Source organism: Entelurus aequoreus, linkage group LG07 (assembly GCF_033978785.1).
Source record: "Entelurus aequoreus isolate RoL-2023_Sb linkage group LG07, RoL_Eaeq_v1.1, whole genome shotgun sequence".
Taxonomy (NCBI): Eukaryota; Metazoa; Chordata; class Actinopteri; order Syngnathiformes; family Syngnathidae; genus Entelurus; species Entelurus aequoreus.
The window spans coordinates 67227593-67250491 of NC_084737.1; the positions used below are offsets into that span (position 1 = coordinate 67227593).

The following is a 22899-nucleotide window of genomic DNA, read 5'->3' on the forward strand; positions in this document are numbered from 1 at the left end:
GGTGGGTCAAAGAAAAGGCAAACTAAATAAATACATAGAGTGGGGTGCGTTGACCCCTAGAGGTAGTTGTAGGGTGTGCCCAGCTAAATGACAGAGAGTTAATAGTAATGGACCCTTATTGGTCCATTTGTACATTAGATTAGCTTACTACATTTTCCAAGTAGCTTGCCCATCACTGTGCGTAATGTATACATGATTATCCTCTTATACATTGTCATTTCAACAGCAGTGGGAAATTGCTGAAGAGAAAGAAAACAGTGCAATGTGTCACATCCTCTCCTTGTGAGCTAAGTTGAGGTTGCTATGGCAACCAAAAACTGGTTCTATACCTGTTGCCATGGTTCAGAAAGATGGGTGATGACGCTGTTCACTACTTAGCACACACGTCTGCCAATTTAGGTCCTGGATGGTTTCTCTACTAGGAATATTAACTATAAATGGAAAACGTCTTAATAAACATTCTGGCACCCGGCTGACACTCTTTCTTGTGGGTAGTTTTCAGCATTTTTACAGCTTCTTTTGAGTTTATAGTTTGACTTGATTGAATCGCTCCCCCAGGGGACTGACAGGACCACATGGGTGAGGCAGATTTGTGAGCGCAGGGGAGCGTGGCTTTGACGTCATATCGCGAGCATGATTCACCCTCAGTTGATGAGCAGTCTCCTGCTATCTGCTTCTGTGTATCTGCACTGAAGTACATTGACCAGCGTCATCATTCCATGGCTCTAATCAAAGCCCAAAACTGAACCATGGCTCCTGAATAGAATGCTCACATTATGTGTGATTATCAGTAAGACTAGTTGGTTCCCACATCGTGACCATCCCACATTATTCTTGTCACCTTTCTGTTTTTTTAGTGCATCGCTTAAGCTGTCCCCCTTGTGATTCGCCAGTGCACATTTTTTTTCCAGGAAAGGGTAGTGTTGGGACACTGGTAACCAAAACAACCCCTATGTTTCTCTATACCCTGGGTCTAATTTCCCTTTGGAGGCAGGGCAGAGGTGAACACAGGCTTTATTTAGCCACCTGTCCCGCTGTATCCTCTTTCAGTACTTGATATGGAAGCTCCTGCTTTGCTATTGCGCCTTAACCTGTTGGTAGATGCGGGGGATTTGATGACGCTGCACCAAACAATTGTTTCATAAATCGATTCATCTATTGATTATTTTTACGATTGAGTGATTAATCTGTAGAATATATTTCCCTTTGTATTTAAATGTTTTTTAATGGAGTGGTCCAACACATTTTGTAAATTAATTTCCTTAAACCACACCAACAATTTTCATGTGTCTAGAACAGGGGTGGGCAATTAATTTTTACCGGGGGCCGCATGAGCTACCCAAGCACTGCTGGAGGGCCACATCGACAATATTTCAATTAAATTTTGCTCAATATTATTTTTGATATATACCGTAAGATAAATAATAATAATAATAATAATAATAATTAATAATAATAGTAATACTTCAACATAGTGTGTGTAACAGCATTCCATGACTAATATAAATAAATTAACATTAATAATAAATGACAGTAAAATAAGCACACGTATGACTGAGGAGTCATTGTGTAACTTTGTGTGGTGTTTAAGTTGTCCGACTTTTTGTGTGGCCATAAACGCACCAGTGGTTTAGTGCTATGCGTGTTGGTGACAGATGACAAGTTGGTTTTGGCCTGGTTTGTACGGCAGAAAATGACTACTTTTTCGAGATAGAATTGTTTTACTCATGTTTTTGGTGTGGTTATGTCCGAATATAAACAGTTTTGCTCAATAAAGTGATCAATATAATTCCTGTCCTCGAAGCATCTCGATAGACGTTACAATAATTGAACGGTGTTCAATTGAACGGTGTTGACGAACACCGTTAGGGCCGCTTGTTGTCACTGTCACTCAAAGTTGCATTGCAAAATTACATAGAATAAATATGTTTATTTTGTTTAGAATTCAGATGGGATTTGATTTGGTGCGCGGCATATTTGCTGCGCGCAGCGAACGCTTGAGCAGTGCGCAATTGCGCAGGCACGCACCTTAGAGGGAACGTTGCTTTGCAGTCCATGTCTTGTTGAAAACATGCCATTCTTCATCAACTTTTCTCTTTTTAGCGTCTCGGGTGTAAACCGTGCATCACTTGTCGCTGCATGTGCACCTTCACTCGCAGGTTACACACGGACACACGCCCATAAATAAACCTTTTCAAAATAAAAGCAGCACAGTTGTACTGCGCGCACGACATAGATGTTTTTTCAACTTTATTTTGTAATTTGTGATTGCAGCTCTTCACATTCACTCACAATCACGCACACGCATACGTCCACACGGAAGTAATACAAATAACGATTTTCAAAACAAAAGCAGCACCCTTGTATTGCACACTCGACATAGATACTTTTTAAAATTTATTTTGTAATTTATAAATGGCGTCACGCGGGCCGGACAGGGACGCACAAAGGGCCGGATGCGGCCCGCAGGCCGCAGAATGCCCAGGTCTGGTCTAGAAACTTTAAATGCATGTTGATCGGTCGGAGATGCAAAAGTAAATTTATCTTACATAGCTGTTTAACTTCCTCCACCATCCAGGAGAGTGCCCGTGTACTACAACTGCTGTAAGAAGTAATTTCTAATTTGTACAGTTTACAGAGCACTCTGTTGTTCTGGTTTTTCTACATCTATTTTTGGGGAAGTGAATTAATAGTGGGCCATACTACAAATCTGACTCTAGACTCTTATTAATCTACTTGTTAATTTCCAGTTTATATCTGATTATATTCTGCTGTAATGCTCTACCACTGTTAAAGTAAACTTCTGTTGTTTTAAACTCGCTTAGAAATTAGCATGTTTTCTTGTGGCCTGCTGCTCTTTCTTGGTGTCACATTATTAGCCATGTTCTCCAGTCCCCCAGTGATAATACTTGAAAGAGATTAAGTATATTTTTTGCCCTGGAGTGGATGGCAAATTAAAGGGGTGGATTCTCACTGTGTAGGGACATGTAGTAGATACAAAGTTAGCTGCTGATCAGTGGCTGATTGATTGGCGTACCACTAGTGGCATAATTTTCTTCCTGCGCGGCCAACATTCTTCAACTCCACGATGTAAGGCACATAAATGAACGATATTTACGTCATCAATGACATCAACTAAATCCACAAATCGTCCCTGCTCTACAATTAATTATTTTTAGATGTTCGCTGAATGATTTAAACTCCTGTTTTGACAATAGTGTGAGTTGTGCAAAGCCAAGGTCTTAATGGACAGAGCTTGACTTGCAATAGATACCATTATATTCTCCCTCATTAGACTACAAACCTGTAGAGAATCAACAGAACCTCTGCTGTAGTGCACCCCATTTTGCCTCAGTTGCTTCAAACATGATTTCCGCAAAATTGTCAGAATTCTCAAAACTCAAAAACGAATTAATACACAAGTTGCTCTTTTCAGCCATTTTGGGGTGCTGTGTCTAACTTAAAGTGTAGCAGCTTCAACTTGTCTCACATATTTAGCGTTAGAGCAGTGTTCTAGTTTCTAAAGACACACTGTGCTTTTCTGTCAGCATGTGACCGACGGAGGGCGATACACAATCCGTGTCTCCACATCTTCTGCATTATTGATAAGTGCGCTGAATCCTCTGAGCACAGCCGGGGACATCTTGATGTGAAAGCCTCCTAAAGCGCCATTAAGTCAAGGCACTAGAAGAGATTTTAATTTGCCTGTTAGCAAAGCTCAGAAGTTGCATTAAACTGTGTAACAGCATACAAAAAAGGCTCTAAAGTACAGTAGTCTTTATTGGGGTTAGGTTAATTTTGGGGTATTGGTTTATTCATTCGGTCGTACTATTAATTTTACATGCCAATACTCTTCTTGGTAGGCTATAGTTACTGTTTGCATTGTTGCTAGTTGCTTGTTCACATCTAATTGACAATAGGATAAAAAAACAGTGGGCCGGGATATTAATATCATCATTCTCAATGCCATTTATTTTCTTCCCGTATCGTATACTGTATGTGTGTGGAAAGATTTAAGAGCATTCCCGCAGCTAGCTGAAAGCATGGTTGGGAGGGATGACATGCCAGACATGCTTGCAGATTCTTGTTCATTAGGAAATGTCTGTGTGGCCAAAGGGAATACTCCAGTCATGCATAAGTGAATAGTCATAAGGTCTATGGCAGATACAACAGGTGTATTCCCCAACACAATTTAGTAGGGCAAGGCTACATTTTGTTTGCATGCTTGGGGACAAATAAAAGCAACATATTTTGGTAACAATTGATGCAGCAGATGCAGTTCGGAGAAAAATACCTACTGTTTCACGCTGTGTTCAGTGCCAAATTATAGTACTGACTGGAAGGAAGACTGAGAAAGGGCCATCAGTGGCTGTCAAGGTTGAAGAACATCAAGTTATTAAAGTTAAGTTAAAGTACCAATGATTGTCACACACACACTAGGTGTGGTGAAATTTGTCCTCTGAATTTGACCCATCCCCTTGTACACCCCCTGGGAGGTGAGGGGAGCAGTGGGCAGCAGCGGTGCCGCGCCCGGGAATCATTTTTGGTGATTTAACCCCCAATTCCAACCCTTGGTGCTGAGTGCCAAGCAGGGAGGTAATGGGTCCCATTTTTATAGTCTTTGGTATGACTCGGCCGGGATTTGAACTCACAACCTATCGATCTCAGGGCGACACTCTAACCACTAGGCCACTGAGTAGTTATTAGTTATTTGTGCCAATACTTGACTTCAGGAATTACATGAATACTAATGTTTTGTACTTTTAAACTGCTAATTTAATGTAACAGTAATATAATTGATGTATGGTTGTAAGTGTCTTATTTTTTTTTTCTTCTTCATTCACAGCTATTCTCAATCCCAAAGCCCCAAAAGAACCAGCAAAGACCTTCAGTTTTGATTATTCCTACTGGTCCCACACAACGGTGAGTTCAGTCTTTTTCATGCATGTTTAGTACGATGACGAATGAGGGGGGAAAAAAGCTTATTTTGACATTATTGAGTTTGATGTTTTATGTATTGTACTCTTTGTTCCCTTTTCAGCCGGAAGACCCCTGCTTTGCCGCACAGAACCAAGTGTACAATGACATTGGCAAGGAAATGCTGCAGCACGCCTTTGAGGGTTACAATGTGTGCATCTTTGCGTATGGCCAGACTGGAGCTGGTAAATCCTACACCATGATGGGAAAGCAGGAGGAGGGACAGGAAGGAATCATTCCCATGGTTTGTCATTCCTTTTTTTTTGTTTCAATATACTATGATTAAATTAGGGTTTTCTGTAATTATCACTCGACCACATGTCATTTGTGGACCACATGCTATTTGAGCAAACATGTTTTCCTCACATCTATCTTATCTTCACCACAGCTTTGTGAAGATCTCTTTGAGAAAATCAATGAAGACAACAACAAAGAGGCGCTCTCCTACTCTGTTGAGGTGACTTCCAAGTTACTTTCTATCATCCTCTTGCTTTCGTGTTGCCTTCTTTCTTATAACATTTACTAAGCCTCAGTTGTACAGTGTATTTGACAATGTGTAGTTTTGTGTTATACCAGTCTGATTACTGAGATTTGATGTTCCATATTTTAGGGAGAGTGGCCCAAAAGGCATATACTTGGCTTTAGATAAGACAGGGGGCCTAATTCACTAACATCCAAATACCATGCGCTAAACAGAGTGTGCAATCTATTAAATAGCGTGTATTATTTGTAGGTGTGTTGCGTGCGATTTACTAACATTGAAAAGACAGCCTTATATTTAAATGAGGATTTTGCACAAACTATACAGGGCATCATCACAGAGACACTTTCATTTACTGCACTTTTGTTTTTGCTCCTACCTGTTACGTTTTGTTATGTTTTCAAACATGCAGCAGATTCTCGTCTTTCCTTTGTCTGTCTTTGCAGCGAGCACTGATCCTGCAGCCTTGTGTAGAACTGTTAGTTTGCACGTCCTTCCTACTCGTACAAAATAAAATGCTAAAAATTGCTCGCAAAACGGTGAGGAGGATTGATAAATCACATTGCGCATGTTGTATAATATATTTGCATCTTCTCCCAGCGTTGTGGGTGTTTTGATGATCAGCATATATTTCGCATGTTAATGTAGAGAGACAGAAAAATGGATTGCACACCTTATTCTGCTCACTTAACAGACGCAATCCACTTTGCACACATTTAGTAGATCAGCTTTGCGTGTGCTATCAGGTGTGTATGTGTTTTAGTACACACAGACCTTTGGTAAATCAGGCCCATGATATGTGAAGAGCTTCTTCTGCGTTGGGGTTTATGAGAGATGAAAAAGTCAGCTAAATAATAAGAAGCGTGGTGTTGCAAACAACGAAGTGAGCACCAAAACAATGATTGACAATGATTTGTCTTGTGATTAGTACAAAACCCACAACCAGTGAAGTTGGCACATTGTGTAAATCGTAAATGAAAACACAATACAATGATTTGCAAATCCTTTTCAACTTATTTTCAATTGAATACACTGCAAAGAAAATATATTTATTGTTCGAACTGAGAAATTTGTTTTTTTTTTGCAAATAATCATTAACTTAAAATTTAATGGAAGCAACACATTGCAAAAATGTTGGCACAGGGGCATTTTTACCACTGTGTTACATGGCCTCTCCTTTTAACAACACTCAGTAAACGTTTGGGAACTGAGGAGACCAATTTTTTAAGCTTTTCAGGTGGAATTCTTTCCCATTGTTGCTTGATGTACAGCTTAAGTTGTTCAACAGTCCGGGGTCTCCGTTGTCATATTTTACGCTTCATAGTGTGCCACACATTTTTATTGGGAGACAGGTTTGGACTACAGGCAGGCCAGTCTAGTACCCACACTCTTTTACTACAAAGCCACGCTGTTGTAACACGTGCAGAATGTGGCTTGGCATTGCCTTGCTGAAATAAGCAGGGGCGCCCATGAAAAAATGCTGCTTGGATGGCAACATATGTCGCTCCAAAACCTGTATGTACCTTTCAGCATTAATGGTGCCTTCACAGATGTGTAAGTTACCCATGCCTTGGGCAGTAATACACCCCATACCATCACAAACGCTGGCTTTTGAACTTTGCACCTATAACAATCTGGATGGTTCTTTTCCTCTTTGGTCCAGAGCAGTGGTCCCCAACCTTTTTGTAGCTGCGGACCGGTCAACGCTTGAAAATGTGTCCCACGGACCGGGGTGGGGGTGATGATTATTATTATTATTATTTGTTTTTTTCATAAAGAATTACAATCATGTGTGCTTACGGACTGTATCCCTGCAGACTGTATTGATGTATATTGATATATAATGTATATATTGTGTTTTTTTTATTGATTTAATAAAAACATTTTTTTAATTTATTTATTTATTTTCCAATTTCTTGTGTAGCCCGCTACCAATCGGTCCGCGGACCGGTACCGGTCCAGAGGACACGACGTCCACAGTTTCCAAAAACAATTTGAAATGTGGACTCGTCAGACCACAGAACACTTTTCCACTTTGCATCAGTCCATCTTAGATGAGCGCGGGCCCAGCAAAGCCGTCGGCATTTCTGGGTGTTGTTGATAAATGGCTTTCGCTATGCATAGTCAAGTTTTAACTTGCACCTACAGATGTTGTGACCAACTGTAGTTACTGATAGTGGTTTTCTGAAGTGTTCCTGAGCCCATGTGGTGATATCCTTTACACACTGATGCCGCTTTTTGATGCAGTACCGCCTGAGGGAGCGAATGTCACAGGCATTCAAGGTTGGTTTTCCGCCTTGCCGCTTACGTGCAGTGATTTCTCCAGATTCTCTGAACCTTTTGATTAAATTACGGACCGGAGATGGTGAAATCCCTAAATTCCTTGCAATAGCTCGTTGAGAAATGTTGTTCTTAAACTGTTCGACAATTTGCTCACGCATTTGTTCACAAAGTGGTGACCCTCGCCCCATCCTTGTTTGTGAATGACTGAGCATTTCATGGAAGCTGCTTTTATCATGGCACCCACCTGTTCCCAATTAGCCTGTTCACCTGTGGGATGTTCCAAATAAGTGTTTGATGAGCATTCCTCAACTTTCTCAGTCTTTTTTTGCCACTTGTGCCAGCTTTTTTTAAACATGTTGCAGGCATCAAATTCCAAATGAGCTAATATTTGCAAAAAATACAGTTCACCAGTTCGAACGTTAAGCATCTTGTCTTTGCAGTGTATTCAATTGAATATAGGTTGAAAAGGATTTGCAAATCATAGTATTCTGTTTGTATTTACGATTTACACAACGTGCCATCTTCACTGGTTTTGGGTTTTGTAGTTTGGTCTTACAGCCAGGTGATCGATGGTTTGAATCTTCATTTGGGCACTTTTGACACACTCAGATTTAATCCATTAACTCTCTTAACTAAGGTCTCAAAATTTGCTGACATTTGACGAGTACACCATTTTCTTGTGGCATATTACCACTAAAATTGTGGACTTTATTGATGTTGGACTTAACGATGGTCAACATATTTACAAATTGTCTGAGCATATACCTTTGGCCAATAGGTTAGTTACATGGAGATCTACTGTGAGCGGGTGCGTGATCTGCTCAACCCCAAGAACAAAGGGAATCTACGGGTGAGAGAACATCCTCTTTTAGGCCCCTATGTGGAGGACCTCTCGAAACTGGCCGTGACCTCCTACACTGACATCGCTGACCTCATGGATGCGGGCAATAAGGCAAGGTAAGTTACTCTATGAGAGACAAAGCAGGGTGTGCATACAGTTGGTTCCAGCACTGTTAAAGGGGTCAAAATATGTAAGTTTTTTTTCAACATTTAAAAGGCACTTCCTTGTGGTCTACCTAACATGTAATGTTGGTTCTTTGGACAAAATCTTGCATAGATCATGTTTACAGATATACGTATATTCAAGCCGCTTTCTGACTTAGATATTGAGCACTTCTGTCATGTTTTCCTTGCATGACGTTTTATGTGCTTATTTGTGCGCATGCTTTTGTGTCATTGTGCACTTCCATGCAGGGAGGACTGAACCCTGCCTTAATCTTCCTGTGCTTACTCAGAGGGATAGTCACAGGACGAGATGTGGGTTTTACACGCCATGTTCTAGAAATAAGCCCTCTACTCTGCCTTGTGCTTTGTGTTTGATGTCTTTATAGTTTAATCCACCTCCGCTATGCAGAGTAATCTCTAATATTTAAGTGACTCTAATAGGTTAAAACCCGGTGAGGATTACTCGTGTACTAAAAAATTGGGAGTGTTTGTGTGAGCTAGGTAAAGAACGGTAATTGAAATACATAACAAGTGAGTGTGCAGAGAATGTTATACTAAGTACATCTGTATGTTTTACCTACAGAACTGTGGCAGCCACCAACATGAATGAGACCAGCAGCAGGTCCCATGCAGTTTTCACTATTGTCTTTACTCAGAAGAAACACGACAGCGAGACAGACCTTTCCACTGAAAAGGTCAGACAACGTTAAAATATTTTTGAACAGTGTGTGTTTTGCCACAGAAAATACCGCCTTGCTCCATTTTAATATTTCTTAGTAAGATACAATTGTAAATGGCTTTAACTAGGAGTAATCACTACTCTCACTCACAATATAAATGTTTTTCCCCTATCCATCCATCCATCCATCCATTTTCTACCGCTTATCCAATAGATTTATTGTCATCAAAACATGAAAGCATGACGAAAATATAGGTGGCTACTCTGTTAGGTACAGTTGAAATACAGTATCAACAATAAATAACATCAATTTATCCATCCATCTGTCCATTTCTACCGCTTGTCCCTCTCAGGATCGTGTGTGTGTGTGTGTGTGTGGGGGGGGGGGGGGCTATCCTAGCTGCACTCAGGGAAAAGGCAGGGTACACCCTGAACAAGTCGCCACCTCATCACGTTTTAATAAATTCATAAATACCTTTATGAACAGCAATGCAAAAGTGAAACACAGTGTAAGCTTTTGGGACAGAGTCAATATCCTAATGGCCCACGGGTATGTTTAAATGTTTTTAACTAGTTGACCTTGGCAAACTATGGCGTGGTGTTCAGCCGTTCCCACCCTCATTTAAAACATTTTTTTAGTATGTTTATTTATTTGTTATAAAAATGTTTGTCCTTTTACAGGTCAGTAAAATTAGTCTAGTGGACTTGGCAGGGAGCGAACGAGCAGATTCCACCGGTGCTACAGGTACCAGGCTAAAGGTAGGACTCAGTTATGGCATACACTAAACAATGGTTTATTGTCTAACATGTAGCCACTTGTATAACGTGTATTTGGTTACAGGAAGGCGCAAACATCAACAAATCCCTAACCACGTTAGGAAAGGTCATCTCTGCCCTGGCTGAAGTGGTGAGTGCTTTTATGGCTCATTTCATTTTGGTTTTATTTTCCCTTTCTCTTACCTTCCTTCTTAAGGAATTAATGTTTGTTACCTGGCATGCTGTAATGTTTGTCTTTGTCTTTTCTCCTGTCCATGTAATACTACCTGCTTACACAGGATAACAGTACCAGCAAGGTAAACCCTTTGGCAGCTCAACCATTTACCTTTGATTCCTCCCATGGGACATAATAGACAGCCTTTTGCCAAATGTTGTTTAATGTTTAACCCCTTCTAGTCATCATGCTCTGTAAAATGCCTTGCTCTATTGCAAACAGTCTTCCAATTAGGCCTCTGCCCATTTCATGTGGCCCAATTTTACGTCGTAATGTATTGTACAATCTTACCTACCATCACTAACTTAGATTCATATAAAACACGTCATCGCAGCACACACTGTTAAAATCCTCCTCAACCTGAATAATGTATTTGCATTTATATTTCAGAGCAAGAAGAAGAAGAAGACTGATTTCATCCCTTACAGAGACTCTGTCTTGACATGGCTGCTAAGGGAGAACCTTGGTATGAGCATGAATACTTTGCAATGAAATGTCAGAATATCCTGTAACATAAAAGATGGTAGAATGGTAGTACCTCTACTACCTCAGTGGTACCTCAACTTATGAGTATGATTTGTTCCACGAACAAGCTTGTAACTCAGAACACTCGTATCTAAAAACAGCCCCGCCCATTGGAATGAATTAAAATACATTTAATCCGTGCTTAGCACTCTCAAAACACCACCATTTTAACATGTAATACATTTTTTAAAAGAAAAATTAACTTTTAGAGATAAAATACTGTTTGAAAATCAATACAATAGAATGTAGTACAAACAACTTCAGTAGTTTTAGGTAATATTTTAATAATATTGTACAGCATTTGCCTAGGGGAGCAGACTAATGCAATGTCTCCTTCGGGCTGATACTCCGTCCAGTGTTGCAAAGTCCAAGTATTATTCGCTTATTAACGACTTGTTTTCATAGTCCTTTTGTGTGTTTCTTTCGCCACATCTGGAATCCCTATCTCTGACGTCTTTTGGGCAAGTGACCAGGAAAGTCTCTTTCGGACAGACATTCACAGCAAGCAATGTGTATGTTTGTGTACTAAATGCTCGACCATCAAGTTTGTTGAGTTAGTACTAGACTGAACATACGGAAATACACATCTACAGCTTCTCAATATTTTTATGGATAGATGAATGTTTGTTGTTTGGGCTTGTGTTGCAGCATACCGGCGTGGTGTTGACCTGTGGAATTAACTTGAAGAGTAATTAAAAAGTATCACTACATTTTCCTAACTCTACAAGGTTGTATAAATTAAGTGTACTTAGAAAATATGCCAATGAAGAGGGATCACAAAAAAACTGGTACCCTCATAAAATACTGTTGTTGTAATGATAATGATGGTGATGACTTATTTAAGTATCACTCTGACTCAGGTATCTCTGTAATGTATTAACTTCACTTTGACAACATTTTGTATGTTACACTCTGCTGCACACACACACTAGCCTCTGCAGGATTCATGCGCATACTCATGCACTGGAAGTGTATGAACATGAGCATGGATGTACACTAAACAATCAGTTACTCTGAATTTAAAATAGATTTCTGTAAAAACTTGTGGTATTCATTGTATATGCAAGCATTCAACAGTTGCAATGAAATGTGACTACCGGTATATAAAAAAAGGGATAGGATAGGATAAGTAGTTTTACTTCTGCTTACCCTTTTTGAGCTCAAGGTGCTTCAGCTATGTAACTGGGTGCGCACAACATTCTTGTTACTTATGCTCAGTATAAATATGTATGTATTGCTTTTTAAAATTTTTGAGCTCAAATAAATGATCTGAACTGATACCCCGGTATCTGACTGCAGCTTCTCATGATGTGAACTGATACTATGGTGGGGCTGATTTGCTAATAGTTGGACATTTATAATGGTTTGTTTTTCTGATTTGGTCTTCCGCTTTCTTCCCGTGCACCAACTTTCTTATTTCTGTTGGTTGGAGGGTAGGTTGTTGATCTCTGAGCGGCACTCAAATGCACACGTCAACCGTATTGTTTGTTTCCCGTGTAAACTTAGCAGGAACAACATTGTGTAACAATATAATAACTCTTTATTGCATGCTCAAATGGCATAACCCTGTGACAAATACTACTTAAACCAACAATGGAAATGCTTGTAACTAAAGGTATGCTCACTACTGAAAGTACCAGTATAATGGAAAAATAAGTTGGCTTTATATGCTGAGTTGTGTTTCATTGTATCCGTTAAACCATATCCAAGTGTATTTCCAATGCGTATATGCAAAGTATCGTCTAAACACCCTGCTTCCCGTCGGTCGGCATGCCAGCGAGCGCGGACATTATACAGTAAGTTTTTATTTTATTATCGTTAGTTTGTATGTCTTCTTGTTTAGCACTAAGCAATGCTGCTACATGATGCTTAGTGTTTCGGCTTCTGCGGATTGTTGCTCATCCCCCTTGTGTTCGGTTTTAAAAATGTATGATTTTGGATCATCATTTGTCCCAAAATAGTTGTTGTTGTCTCTCACGAAGTCTGCATGACTAGTAGCATTGTTATTGGGAGGGGAACTGTGGTTCCCACACGCACGTCTCGGATCACGTGACTGGCTTGCCCATTATCTCAGAAAATGGCTCAGGAATCTCTGTGAGATTTATATTTTTTGATCATATCTACTCGCAAACGATGTAAGTCTTATAAATCAGAAATATGACAATTGCTTCAATATAAAGTCAGCTTCTTTTTCCATTATACTGGTACTCTAAAGCATAACAAAAAGCAGAGAGACCGCTAGTATCTCAAATTACTCGTAAATTGAGGTACCACTGTACTTATTTTGCAAGCGATGATACTGGAATGATTGTTGATGTTAGTAGTATGCTATGTATTCTCCTTACGAAGTAGCAACCGCGGCACCAGCACCACCACTAATGTAAAAATAAGACGTCCAAAGCGGAAATCTAGTTTCTTTGGGAGCTAATGCCATATTGTTTTTTTGTTGTTTTTTTAAACTTCACACATAGGTGGAAACTCCAGAACCGCAATGGTAGCTGCGCTTAGTCCTGCTGATATCAATTATGATGAAACTCTCAGCACACTGCGGTAAGGATTCCACATTCTTCTGGATAAGGCAAAAACATGGCTACATAATTCCATTTTATTCATTTCTTATTTGTGTTTACTTGTAGGTATGCTGATCGCGCAAAGAACATTAAATGCAATGCTGTCATCAATGAAGATCCCAACAATAAACTGGTGCGGGACCTTAAGGATGAAGTGGCTCGACTGAAGGAGCTGCTGCGTGCACAAGGACTGGGAGACATCTTGGATAGTGAGTTTTACTTCACCGCAACATTCCACTTTTACAACCACACAGCATTTAGACTCTGTCTTCAACATCTCCTGTCTTCTGCCTTCTTATTAAACATCTATATTTCCAAAGCAATGGAGTACAGCATTTAGTTTAGATTTTTTTAAGGCTAAAAAAGACAATTTAAAAAGTTGTACTACTCCTATTTACAATTACTTTTTTTTTTCCTTAAAAAAACAAAAACTGATTAGTAACATTGTTTGTACCTTTTCATTGAGGGATTATGTCAAAAGCTTTTTAAGCCATGTTGAACTTTTCTGAGTTTTTGTATGAATGTCTAGATTTAGATGAGATGTACAATCCGGGCCTAACTTTCTCATTCCTGACTCATCAACAAGACCCTTATCACATTTTTTTCTATATCACTGTCTTCATTTTCATTCTGTTCAGAGTAAAACATGTCTCAAAAACTCTAAAACCTACCAATCTACTGGTTTTGAACTCTGAAACCTCTCATCTTCTCCTGCTTCCCTTCAGTTGATCCTGTGGGGAATGATTGCCCAGGAAGTGAAATCAAATGTTTGTATATGTCTGGTTGTCATGCACTGTTTGCTCTATAGTAGTTAGGATAACATTGCTCTATATTTAAAACAGGGCTGGGCGATATTCTAAAGTTAGTGAGTTCAGGGGTGTCCAAAATTTCTAATTTAAAGAATTTTTTTTTTTTTAAACTTGCTATAATTAGTACCGGTAGTCATGTGCAGGCCAAAATCTGCTAAGCTGGTAAATATATGGTAATAATTTTAATTGGCCACTGGGCCACATTATGCACACCCCTGTCGTAGTTATTAGTGTTACGTGGTGTCTTTTTTTTCAAAGTCATCATGGAAGAGTACAATTAAATCTATAAAATATGTTAAAAACAGCATAATTAAACATTTCATCGTGCAAGACTATGGAGCTGTTTCCTGTGTCAGTGTTTTTTTCAGAATAATTTTGATGCTTCATTTCATGTAGACAGAAAAAGCAATAATATTTGATGCGGTTTAGCCATATCGCCCGGCCTTATTTAAAAATGCTGGCAGCTTTGCATGTAAATGCAAAAATATGCTAAAGCTGTTTATAAATGCAAGGCTTCCTTTGTTTGGCAATAGTTAGCATGCCATCTGGTTAGCATGAATTATGCTTGTGTTTATAAAGGCTGCTAATTGCAGAGTCACAAGTGATCACTGACAGTGTCATTTTTTGAAAGGCTAGTTTTATTGTCTCACTATATCCCTTTCATGCCATGTCATCCTTTAACCCATTGATGCAGCTGTCTTTCTTTGTACTTATTTATTTTATTACTAACCATCCACTGCAGGTGACAGTTCTCAAAGCATTACAATGCCACTGCTCAGTTGTCAAACAGAGGTTCAGAGCTACAGACCAAAAGGTGCAATATATAGAAATTCTAGATTCCACTAACCTGGAGTGAGTAGTTGACTTGATAGTGTGCCTTGTGCTCTTTTGTGCTCTAACTTCTTGTAAAACCCTTCCTTTGCACTAACAAACACTAACCACAAAACAACTGTTTCCAGACCAAGTTGTATAGCTAAATGTGGCTTGTGAGCTTGATGGAAACATTTATACTTCACCTCATTTGTTACATAAACTTAGTTGTGTTTTTTCTTATATGTTTGATTGACATGTCTGAATATGTTGCTGTGCCTTTGGCGTGATGCTATTAATAAGGAATGAGTGATACCTTGAGAGTGTGTGAGTGTGTGTGTACGTGTGCGTTGAACTGTGGCAGCATGTGCCATTAAGTGTAATTTGTCTGACCTCTGGACCATCTTTGCAGTCTCCATCTCCCACCCACGCATATACCAATATAGTAATAGCAGTTTTCACACAGTGTATCGAAAAGAAACAATACGGAGGTGCCCAAAGGTCAGGAAAAATATTTAATGTTAATTTCCAGAACGTGCATTTCACTAAATGCTGCAATGCGAGCAGCCGGATAAAAAAACATCTGGTGAAAACTGCTTCTGTCTGTAGCTGACACAATTATGTATGTTTGTCTTAATGCCTTGGTACAATGTGTGTCTTACATTTGGTCTTCCTTCCCTTTGTCCTTTCTCTTCTTCCTCTCTCCTGATTTTTCTATTAAATTCCCTTCATTTAATCTGTTTTCATCACCTCAACCCATCCTGTCCTGGCCCACTTTCCTCTCTGTTTTTCCTTCTCTCTTGCTGTTGGCTCAGACCTCAAAGACATTCACAACAATAAGAATAGATACTTGATAGCCTCAGAGAACCAACGCCCTGGCCATTTCTCCACAGCCCCTATCGGTTCCTTGACAGCTTCACCGTCCTCTGGCTCCCTGTGCAACCAGGGGGCTCTGCAGTCGGTCACCAGCATCCAGGAGCGCATCATGTCCACTCCCGGTGGAGAGGAAGCTATTGAAAGACTCAAGGTAAAGTTGGATTGTGGTGTCCAAGCATAGACTCTGAGGCCCCCTAAGAATGAATAAGTGTGATGTATTTTATTATACTTAAACCCTCTTCCCCTTTTCTTAACTGGCCAATCACTTTCCGTATAACACATATAAATCCCAGGATGCAGTGGTGTGTTTTTGCATAGCTGTGCTTGTTGGCAGTATAGTCAGTAGCTCTTTTTAATCAAAGTATTCCTTTTATGGCCTTTTATAGCTAAGTTTTTTCTCTCTTTATGATTGCTTAAATTTCATCCTAAATCAAATTAAGGATATTTCTTAAATCCCATTATGTAATATCAAATCCTAAATAGCCTTTTCTGCCAGTCCGATTTTGCTCAGTTGACTTTATATCATGCCGGCAGTATAATCTCAATCTAGAGCAGTGCATAAGATTGCAACTGCTAACTATTTGCAGTTGCCATGGTGACCGAGGTGCCCACTCTTGTCTGTCATCAAATGACGTCAAGCTCTATTGCAGATATGAAGGAAAGGGCACAAAAATAACTCCCAAATTATTTCCTCTCAGTTAAAAGAAAGGCACATTATATTCAAAGGTGGAGCACATATTTATAGTTTGTTTCCATTGCAATAAAAAAAAAAATGGCATGATACCCAAGCATAGACATCGGATGTTAAGCTGTTCATCAACAATACGAGAAGAATAGATGTTTTTTTTCCCCAAACAATTTCACGTTTTGACTTTTGTGTTTTAGGAGTCTGAAAAGATAATTGCTGAGCTCAATGAAACCTGGGAAGAGAAGCTGCGAAAGACCGAAGCAATACGCATGGAGAGGTCACTATCAGGACAATCTTATTATTGCTGTATTCAATCCATGTTGTGCTAACTGACACGCACGCACGCACGCACACACCATAAGCTTTGCTTTTTATCCCAGAATACACGGTCACACATACTTTTCTCTAACATGTAGGCTAATACTCACAATAGTGTGTATTTATTTTGACAATATACAACATTTATGGAATATTAGTTTAAAGAACATTCTGTTCCCTAATAGGGAGGCCTTGCTTGCAGAAATGGGTGTGGCAATACGTGAAGATGGAGGCACTTTGGGTGTCTTCTCTCCTAAAAAGGTAGGCTAGCCATTATCAGACACATGCACACGACTGTGGAACAAGTGAGACATGTTTCCAGATTGTTTTTTGTTGTTGTTTTTTATTCACTCCTCTCTGTCTTCACGTTCTCTATCTGGTTTCATGTGGTACTGTGTTCCTACAAAAACCCTCCATGCACCGTCTTTGATTTTGTCACTTTTCATCACGTCTCTTATCATTTTGGCTTTCTCTTCCCTTCTTCTGATTACGTGCCTCCTTCATGTACTCAGCTCAGCCATGAAAGTCCATTTGATGAGCAGTTTGATTGTTGTCCCACCAAGAAGGTTTGTTTAGTCGAGTTGGCAGATGATCTAAAATTCCTGAGTAGTTCCCAGAGAAAGCGAGTAGTTTTAATGAGAATTCTGTCGTTTTTCCCATGTGGAACACCTGGAGTAGCTCTACAGCTCTAGTTTTCTATGTAAAATTTAACAAAACAACCCTTTTTTTTTAGGTAATTAGATGATGATGTGATATGTTCATTTTCTACTGCATGGTACCGACCTGGGTCTAAATGGCTGTACTCGCTGTTGATGCATTCATTGGAAAAAACAGGTACTATTTCTAGCACCTATTTATTAAGCCTGGGTTCCAAATATGCTGAGCCAGTACCACATGACTGAACCACTGCCCTGGATGCTGCAGTTTTATAAGCTATATTCTCCACTTTTCTGCAGCATTATGTTTTTTTGCTTCCCTCATTTACCTTTTGGATAAACTTCCTTTCCTATACGTGGCCAGCAGTCTCTTGCTGAAAAGTAAATAAAGGAGACCCTCGTTCTAATCTCTTGTGGTTATTGGTTAATATTGTACTGTATCTCATTTCGACTGATACTGATGGAGATACTCAGCAGAGACATGCCAGTACTATGCAGTGGAAAAACTCATTAATGTTCCCTCGATTATTGCTGGAGTTACGTTCTAGACCCCCATGTATAGTTGAATTTCTACAAAGTAGGTTTTCTTATTTTATGATTTGTATGAATGTTTTATGCAATTTAGGTCTTTATAATCCCTATTTTCTGGACACTCAAAGCGCTTTGCAGTGAAAACCGAGAAGCCATCATTCATTCACTTTGGTGGTGGTACGCTACATCTGTTGCCAGAGCTGCCCCGAGGTAGACTGACGAAAACATGGTTGCCGATTTGCGCCTAGGGCCCCTTTGACCACCACCATACATTAATTCACATTCTGCATTCTTTTAGCATAGCAATGAGGAAGTTCTCCTTTTCTCGAACGGTACGAAGCTTCCTCTGGGGCTTGGATTCCGTGCCAGAAGCCGTTTGGACGACATCGTAGGGCTTCGAATAGATTTAAAATGTTGCCAGAAAAAAAAATTAAACACACAAGCAGAACAAAGCGTAACAGAGCTACAGAGCTGAAGCAAAGAGGAGGTTAATGTGGCTGAGCGAATCAGCTGCCAGGACAGAGAACACAATGCTCCATAATTGGTCTGCCATCCGCCAATAGCATGCCATGTACAATGTCATGTGGGTGAAGGTTTCATTGCTGCATGTGATAGACGGCTGGTAATGTCACTAATACATGTATATAAAAACACCAACACATATTTACAATTTTTAAATCTGCGATGCACTGAAACTCTAGTAAGTGAAGTGCAAAGTGGCGAGGAAACACTTTTGTGCCATCATCCTGACTCTACTCACAACTGCTGGTCAGAGTTTTTTTTACGTTGTAGTTCCATCCTCCACTGCTGTTAATCATGTTTTGTTGTTTTCTCATTTGTGTTCACATCCATCTGTATTCCATTCTTTTTTCCCCTTTCACGCACTGCTGCTCCATTGGTTAGCAATTCACTGAGAAGCCTTGCGATCTCTATACAGACTTTAATGGGGTCTTCTCCCCAAAGAAGGTTGGTTGTTTCAAGACTGTAATGTGTTGTGGTAGCTCTAACTAATCATAGACAGTAGGCAGTCTCAGCACTTGTGTGGATGTGACTATTTAATAGTCATTTACAGGTGAAACTCAAAAGATTAGAATATCGTTCAGAGGTGCGTTTATTCCAGCAATTAGATTTACAAGGTGAAACTAATATACTGTATGACAAAGGCTCATAACGTGTACCTCAAGATATATTAAGCCTTATTTCGATGTACTTTTGATGATTATGGTTTATAGCTTATGAAAACCTCAAATAGAAAATCTCTGAAAAGTTGGTGTTCAAAAACTGTAAGCCACGATCATCAAAGTTATAAGAAAGAAAGGCTTGACATATTTCACTTTGCATATAATGAGTTTATATCAAATATTAATTTCACATTTAAAGTTGAATTGGTGACACAAATGGACGTTTGCATGATATTCTGATTTTTTTTACTCTTACCTGTACATTGTTATAAAACTTTGCCCATAATGACTGCTCTGTGGTTACCGTTTCTGTAGACTCCTCACCTGGTGAACTTGAATGAGGATCCTCTCATGTCAGAGTGTCTGCTCTACTATATCAAAGATGGAGTTACAAGGTAAACCAAACTTCATTTAATGCCTTCAATCAATCAATCAAACAATGTTTATTTATATAGCCCTAAATCACAAGTGTCTCAAAGGGCTGTACAAGCCACAACGACATCCTCGGTACAGAGCCCACATACGGGCAAGGAAAACTCACAAAAAAGTTTGGAATATTATTTAGATATTAAAAAAAAAAAAAGTGAAACTGTAAACTTGGACAGTCATCATATATTCCCCCTCAAATTTTAGCCTGGGTATTGTTTTTGCCAATTTTTGTATTTCCCCTTTTTAACTAACCAAGTAACAACATATAATTTGCCATCTCTGATGCTGCTAAATAGGTTTAGCATCCTCTCCTGTCTTCGAGTAGTGTTGACGCACAAAAAAACTGCCATATACCGGCTACAAAAATGCTTCATTAAGACTAAGGGAAAATCTAAAAATAATGTCCTTTACTTCTTCATCCTTTAACCTCCCGAAAGATCATCCCAGTCCCATCCCATCCCACTACCAATCAATGGCGGGCTATGGAAACACGGATAAATCACCCATTGGATTTAAGAGCTCATTTAATGTCAAATGCTGACTTTTTGTAGAAATGTGAAGTGTTCTCCCTCTAAAACTGGCCTTTTTAATCATTTCAGGGTGGGACAGGCTGACGCCGAAAGACGACAGGATATTGTTTTAAGTGGCGCTCACATCAGGGAGGAGCACTGCATTTTCCACAGCGAGAGAAATGCCAATGGGGATGGTGAGGCACCATGTTGTGAAGCGTATTGCTTTCACAGTTTAAGGTTTATTGACTTGTATAGGAATTGCTGTAGTCACATTTTTGTCAATGAAAATATTTGCAGATTGAGTGTCTAATTATTGTAAAAAATAAAACGATGCGACCGGATATCCGGTTACACAAGTGAGTGATTCGCCTGCGTAGGTAGCTGCGACTTCAATCGATAAGAATCAACTGTGAGTACTTAGATTAATCGCGCGTAGAAACATAGATCAGGGTATCGCGCGAAACAAAAAAATAAGTTGATGGGTTTTGTGATTTTGCCTTTAAAATAACGTGAGAGTCCTCATCCGAGTAGTTTTCATCAGTTAATGCTCACAAACTTAGATTGCACAGGTGTAGTCTGAGGGCTTGATATCAAGGTCCTAACTATTCATCCTCTAACAGGAGTAGCTTATGCACAGGAAGGAATGCTTTTGTTCTTTTGAGATGTAAAAATAATGTCTCCTTCAACAAATGTTAATCATAGGATCGAATTGTTTTGTTTACTCACCGTATCAAATCTTATCAAATCGTTCCGTTTTTAAAATATATTTTTTAATTGTATCGTAACCCATTTATCTAGGTGAGGGGTCCCCAAACTATGGCCCATGGGCTGGATCTAGCCCACCGCCATTCCACAATCTGGCCCATCGGACGTTTCAAGTAAAAAAAAGATAAACCTTTTTTTTTTTTTTTTTTAAATCTGTCCTGTCCAGCCGCTCAGGCAAATCATATTGTTAATGCCCATATCTGCTGCACCGATTTACGTTACAAAAATAAGTGTGGGATACTTCTCTTGTTGCCTTATTTGTATTTGACCTAGATGTTTATTGAATCGTCTGTCACGAAGAAATGCAAACCCTACTAATTGTGTATTATTTGGTGTGTTTTTGCTGAAGTTATCGTCATGCTTGTGCCCTGTGAAAGATCAGAGACTTACGTCAACGGCAAGCGTGTTGAAGATGCGATCCAACTGCGCTCAGGTGCATTCATTTTGAATGAAACATTTTTCTCAGTTGTAATACTCCTATTAGCCTCTCCTTTTTGCAAAACAAATGCAGTCTTTTCTCACATACTTCATCCACATGCACTATTTCAGGAAACCGTATCATTATGGGAAAGAACCACGTGTTTCGCTTCAACCACCCCGAGCAAGCCAGGGCGGAAAGGGAGAAAACACCAACGGCTGAGACCCCTGTGGAACCAGTGGACTGGACCTTTGCTCAGAGAGAGCTTTTGGAGAAACAGGGAATTGACATGAAGCAAGAAATGGAAAAAAGGTAAACCGTATACTTTCAGTTGATGTGTGGCATGACATAATGTATTTCTCAAATTGTACAATCTCTCTGGCCAGGCTCACTGAGATGGAAATCCTATACAAAAAGGAGAAAGAGGAAGCAGACCAACTTCTGGAGCAGCAGAGATTGGTGAGTTCAAAGTGGCTGGTGTTTTTACAAACTGATTTTTAGTCTTTTTTTGTAGAAAGGGAAGCGGTTAAGTGGGTTTCAGCAACACATTCGATCATTTGTGTGACTAAGGTAGCTTTGTGAGTGATACAGCAATATTACTTTACATGAGACTGTTGTAGTCAGCGGCCCATTTGAATTGCTTAGTACTAATTCTCACTCTGAGCTTTGGCACTTTTGAGATGTGTGTTTGCACCAGTGCATGTCTGTTTTTTTTGCATGGAAAACTTCTTGTTTGAAGCAGCTGTAGCAATTTGATGGAGCAACAATTAGCTTGTAAAGCTTTCCTCTTTCCAAATCCCTGTTCCACTTCTCTTGTATTGTCTGTAGCAGATTTGAATCTTGCAAAACAGCATGTATTCTTACTTGTATGGAAATTTGGTGTGAAACAAAATACGTGCATTTAAATGTGATCAGAATCCAAACATGCATAAATGCTGCTTTTGCACGGTTCATGCCTAATAGCATGTGTTCTTAACTCATTGAGGGCTGGCTCTGGACTCAGTTGCAGTATTTGCTGTCGAGCTAGTAGACTTTTAAGGTGGCTGTAAATTCGCATCTTTGACTAGACTAGTTTTCTTGCTCTTGAGTTTCATCTCTTCAATGCAGTTGATGGCGTGTACAATGCATTGTGATTACAAAAAATCTTGCTGTAGTTTTTGGCATTGACAATGTGGTTTCTCATTGACTTCTTTTGTTACCCATGTTCGTGAGCCTTATCTGTGCACTGAGGCTGGCGGGCGTCGCCCACAAACAAACTTATCACTGCTCACAGCTGAATCAATGTATTACAGACCTACAGCATCATCTCTCATGGCTTATAGCAACAGGTGTTAGGCTCCAAAATTTCAGTGACGGAACATTTTTCATACAGTTCTAGTCAGTTCTTTACTATAA

General features: G+C 39.5%; 1 protein-coding gene across 24 annotated transcripts in view; it reads left to right on the forward strand.

The window, feature by feature from the left end:
* The window catches only part of kif1b (kinesin family member 1B), a 99545-nt gene that overhangs the window by 35354 nt on the left and 41292 nt on the right, over positions 1-22899 (forward strand). For 6 of the 24 annotated variants that reach the window (XM_062054307.1, XM_062054309.1, XM_062054316.1 and 3 more), the window contains exons 3-25: positions 4847-4923; positions 5042-5221; positions 5366-5434; positions 8520-8698; positions 9330-9441; positions 10107-10184; positions 10267-10332; positions 10481-10498; positions 10807-10882; positions 13413-13491; positions 13578-13720; positions 14237-14278; positions 15063-15134; positions 16024-16157; positions 16892-16971; positions 17198-17273; positions 17525-17578; positions 19103-19165; positions 19696-19775; positions 20409-20515; positions 21436-21519; positions 21636-21816; positions 21891-21963. In XM_062054307.1, the coding sequence (XP_061910291.1) occupies positions 4847-4923; positions 5042-5221; positions 5366-5434; positions 8520-8698; positions 9330-9441; positions 10107-10184; positions 10267-10332; positions 10481-10498; positions 10807-10882; positions 13413-13491; positions 13578-13720; positions 14237-14278; positions 15063-15134; positions 16024-16157; positions 16892-16971; positions 17198-17273; positions 17525-17578; positions 19103-19165; positions 19696-19775; positions 20409-20515; positions 21436-21519; positions 21636-21816; positions 21891-21963 (2123 nt within the window). Of the gene's footprint in view, positions 1-4846; positions 4924-5041; positions 5222-5365; positions 5435-8519; positions 8699-9329; positions 9442-10106; positions 10185-10266; positions 10333-10480; positions 10499-10806; positions 10883-13412; positions 13492-13577; positions 13721-14236; positions 14279-15059; positions 15135-15945; positions 16158-16891; positions 16972-17197; positions 17274-17524; positions 17579-19102; positions 19166-19695; positions 19776-20408; positions 20516-21435; positions 21520-21635; positions 21817-21890; positions 21964-22899 lie in introns of all 24 variants that reach the window. The other 18 variants (XM_062054314.1, XM_062054331.1, XM_062054322.1 and 15 more) reach the window with 11 other exon arrangements.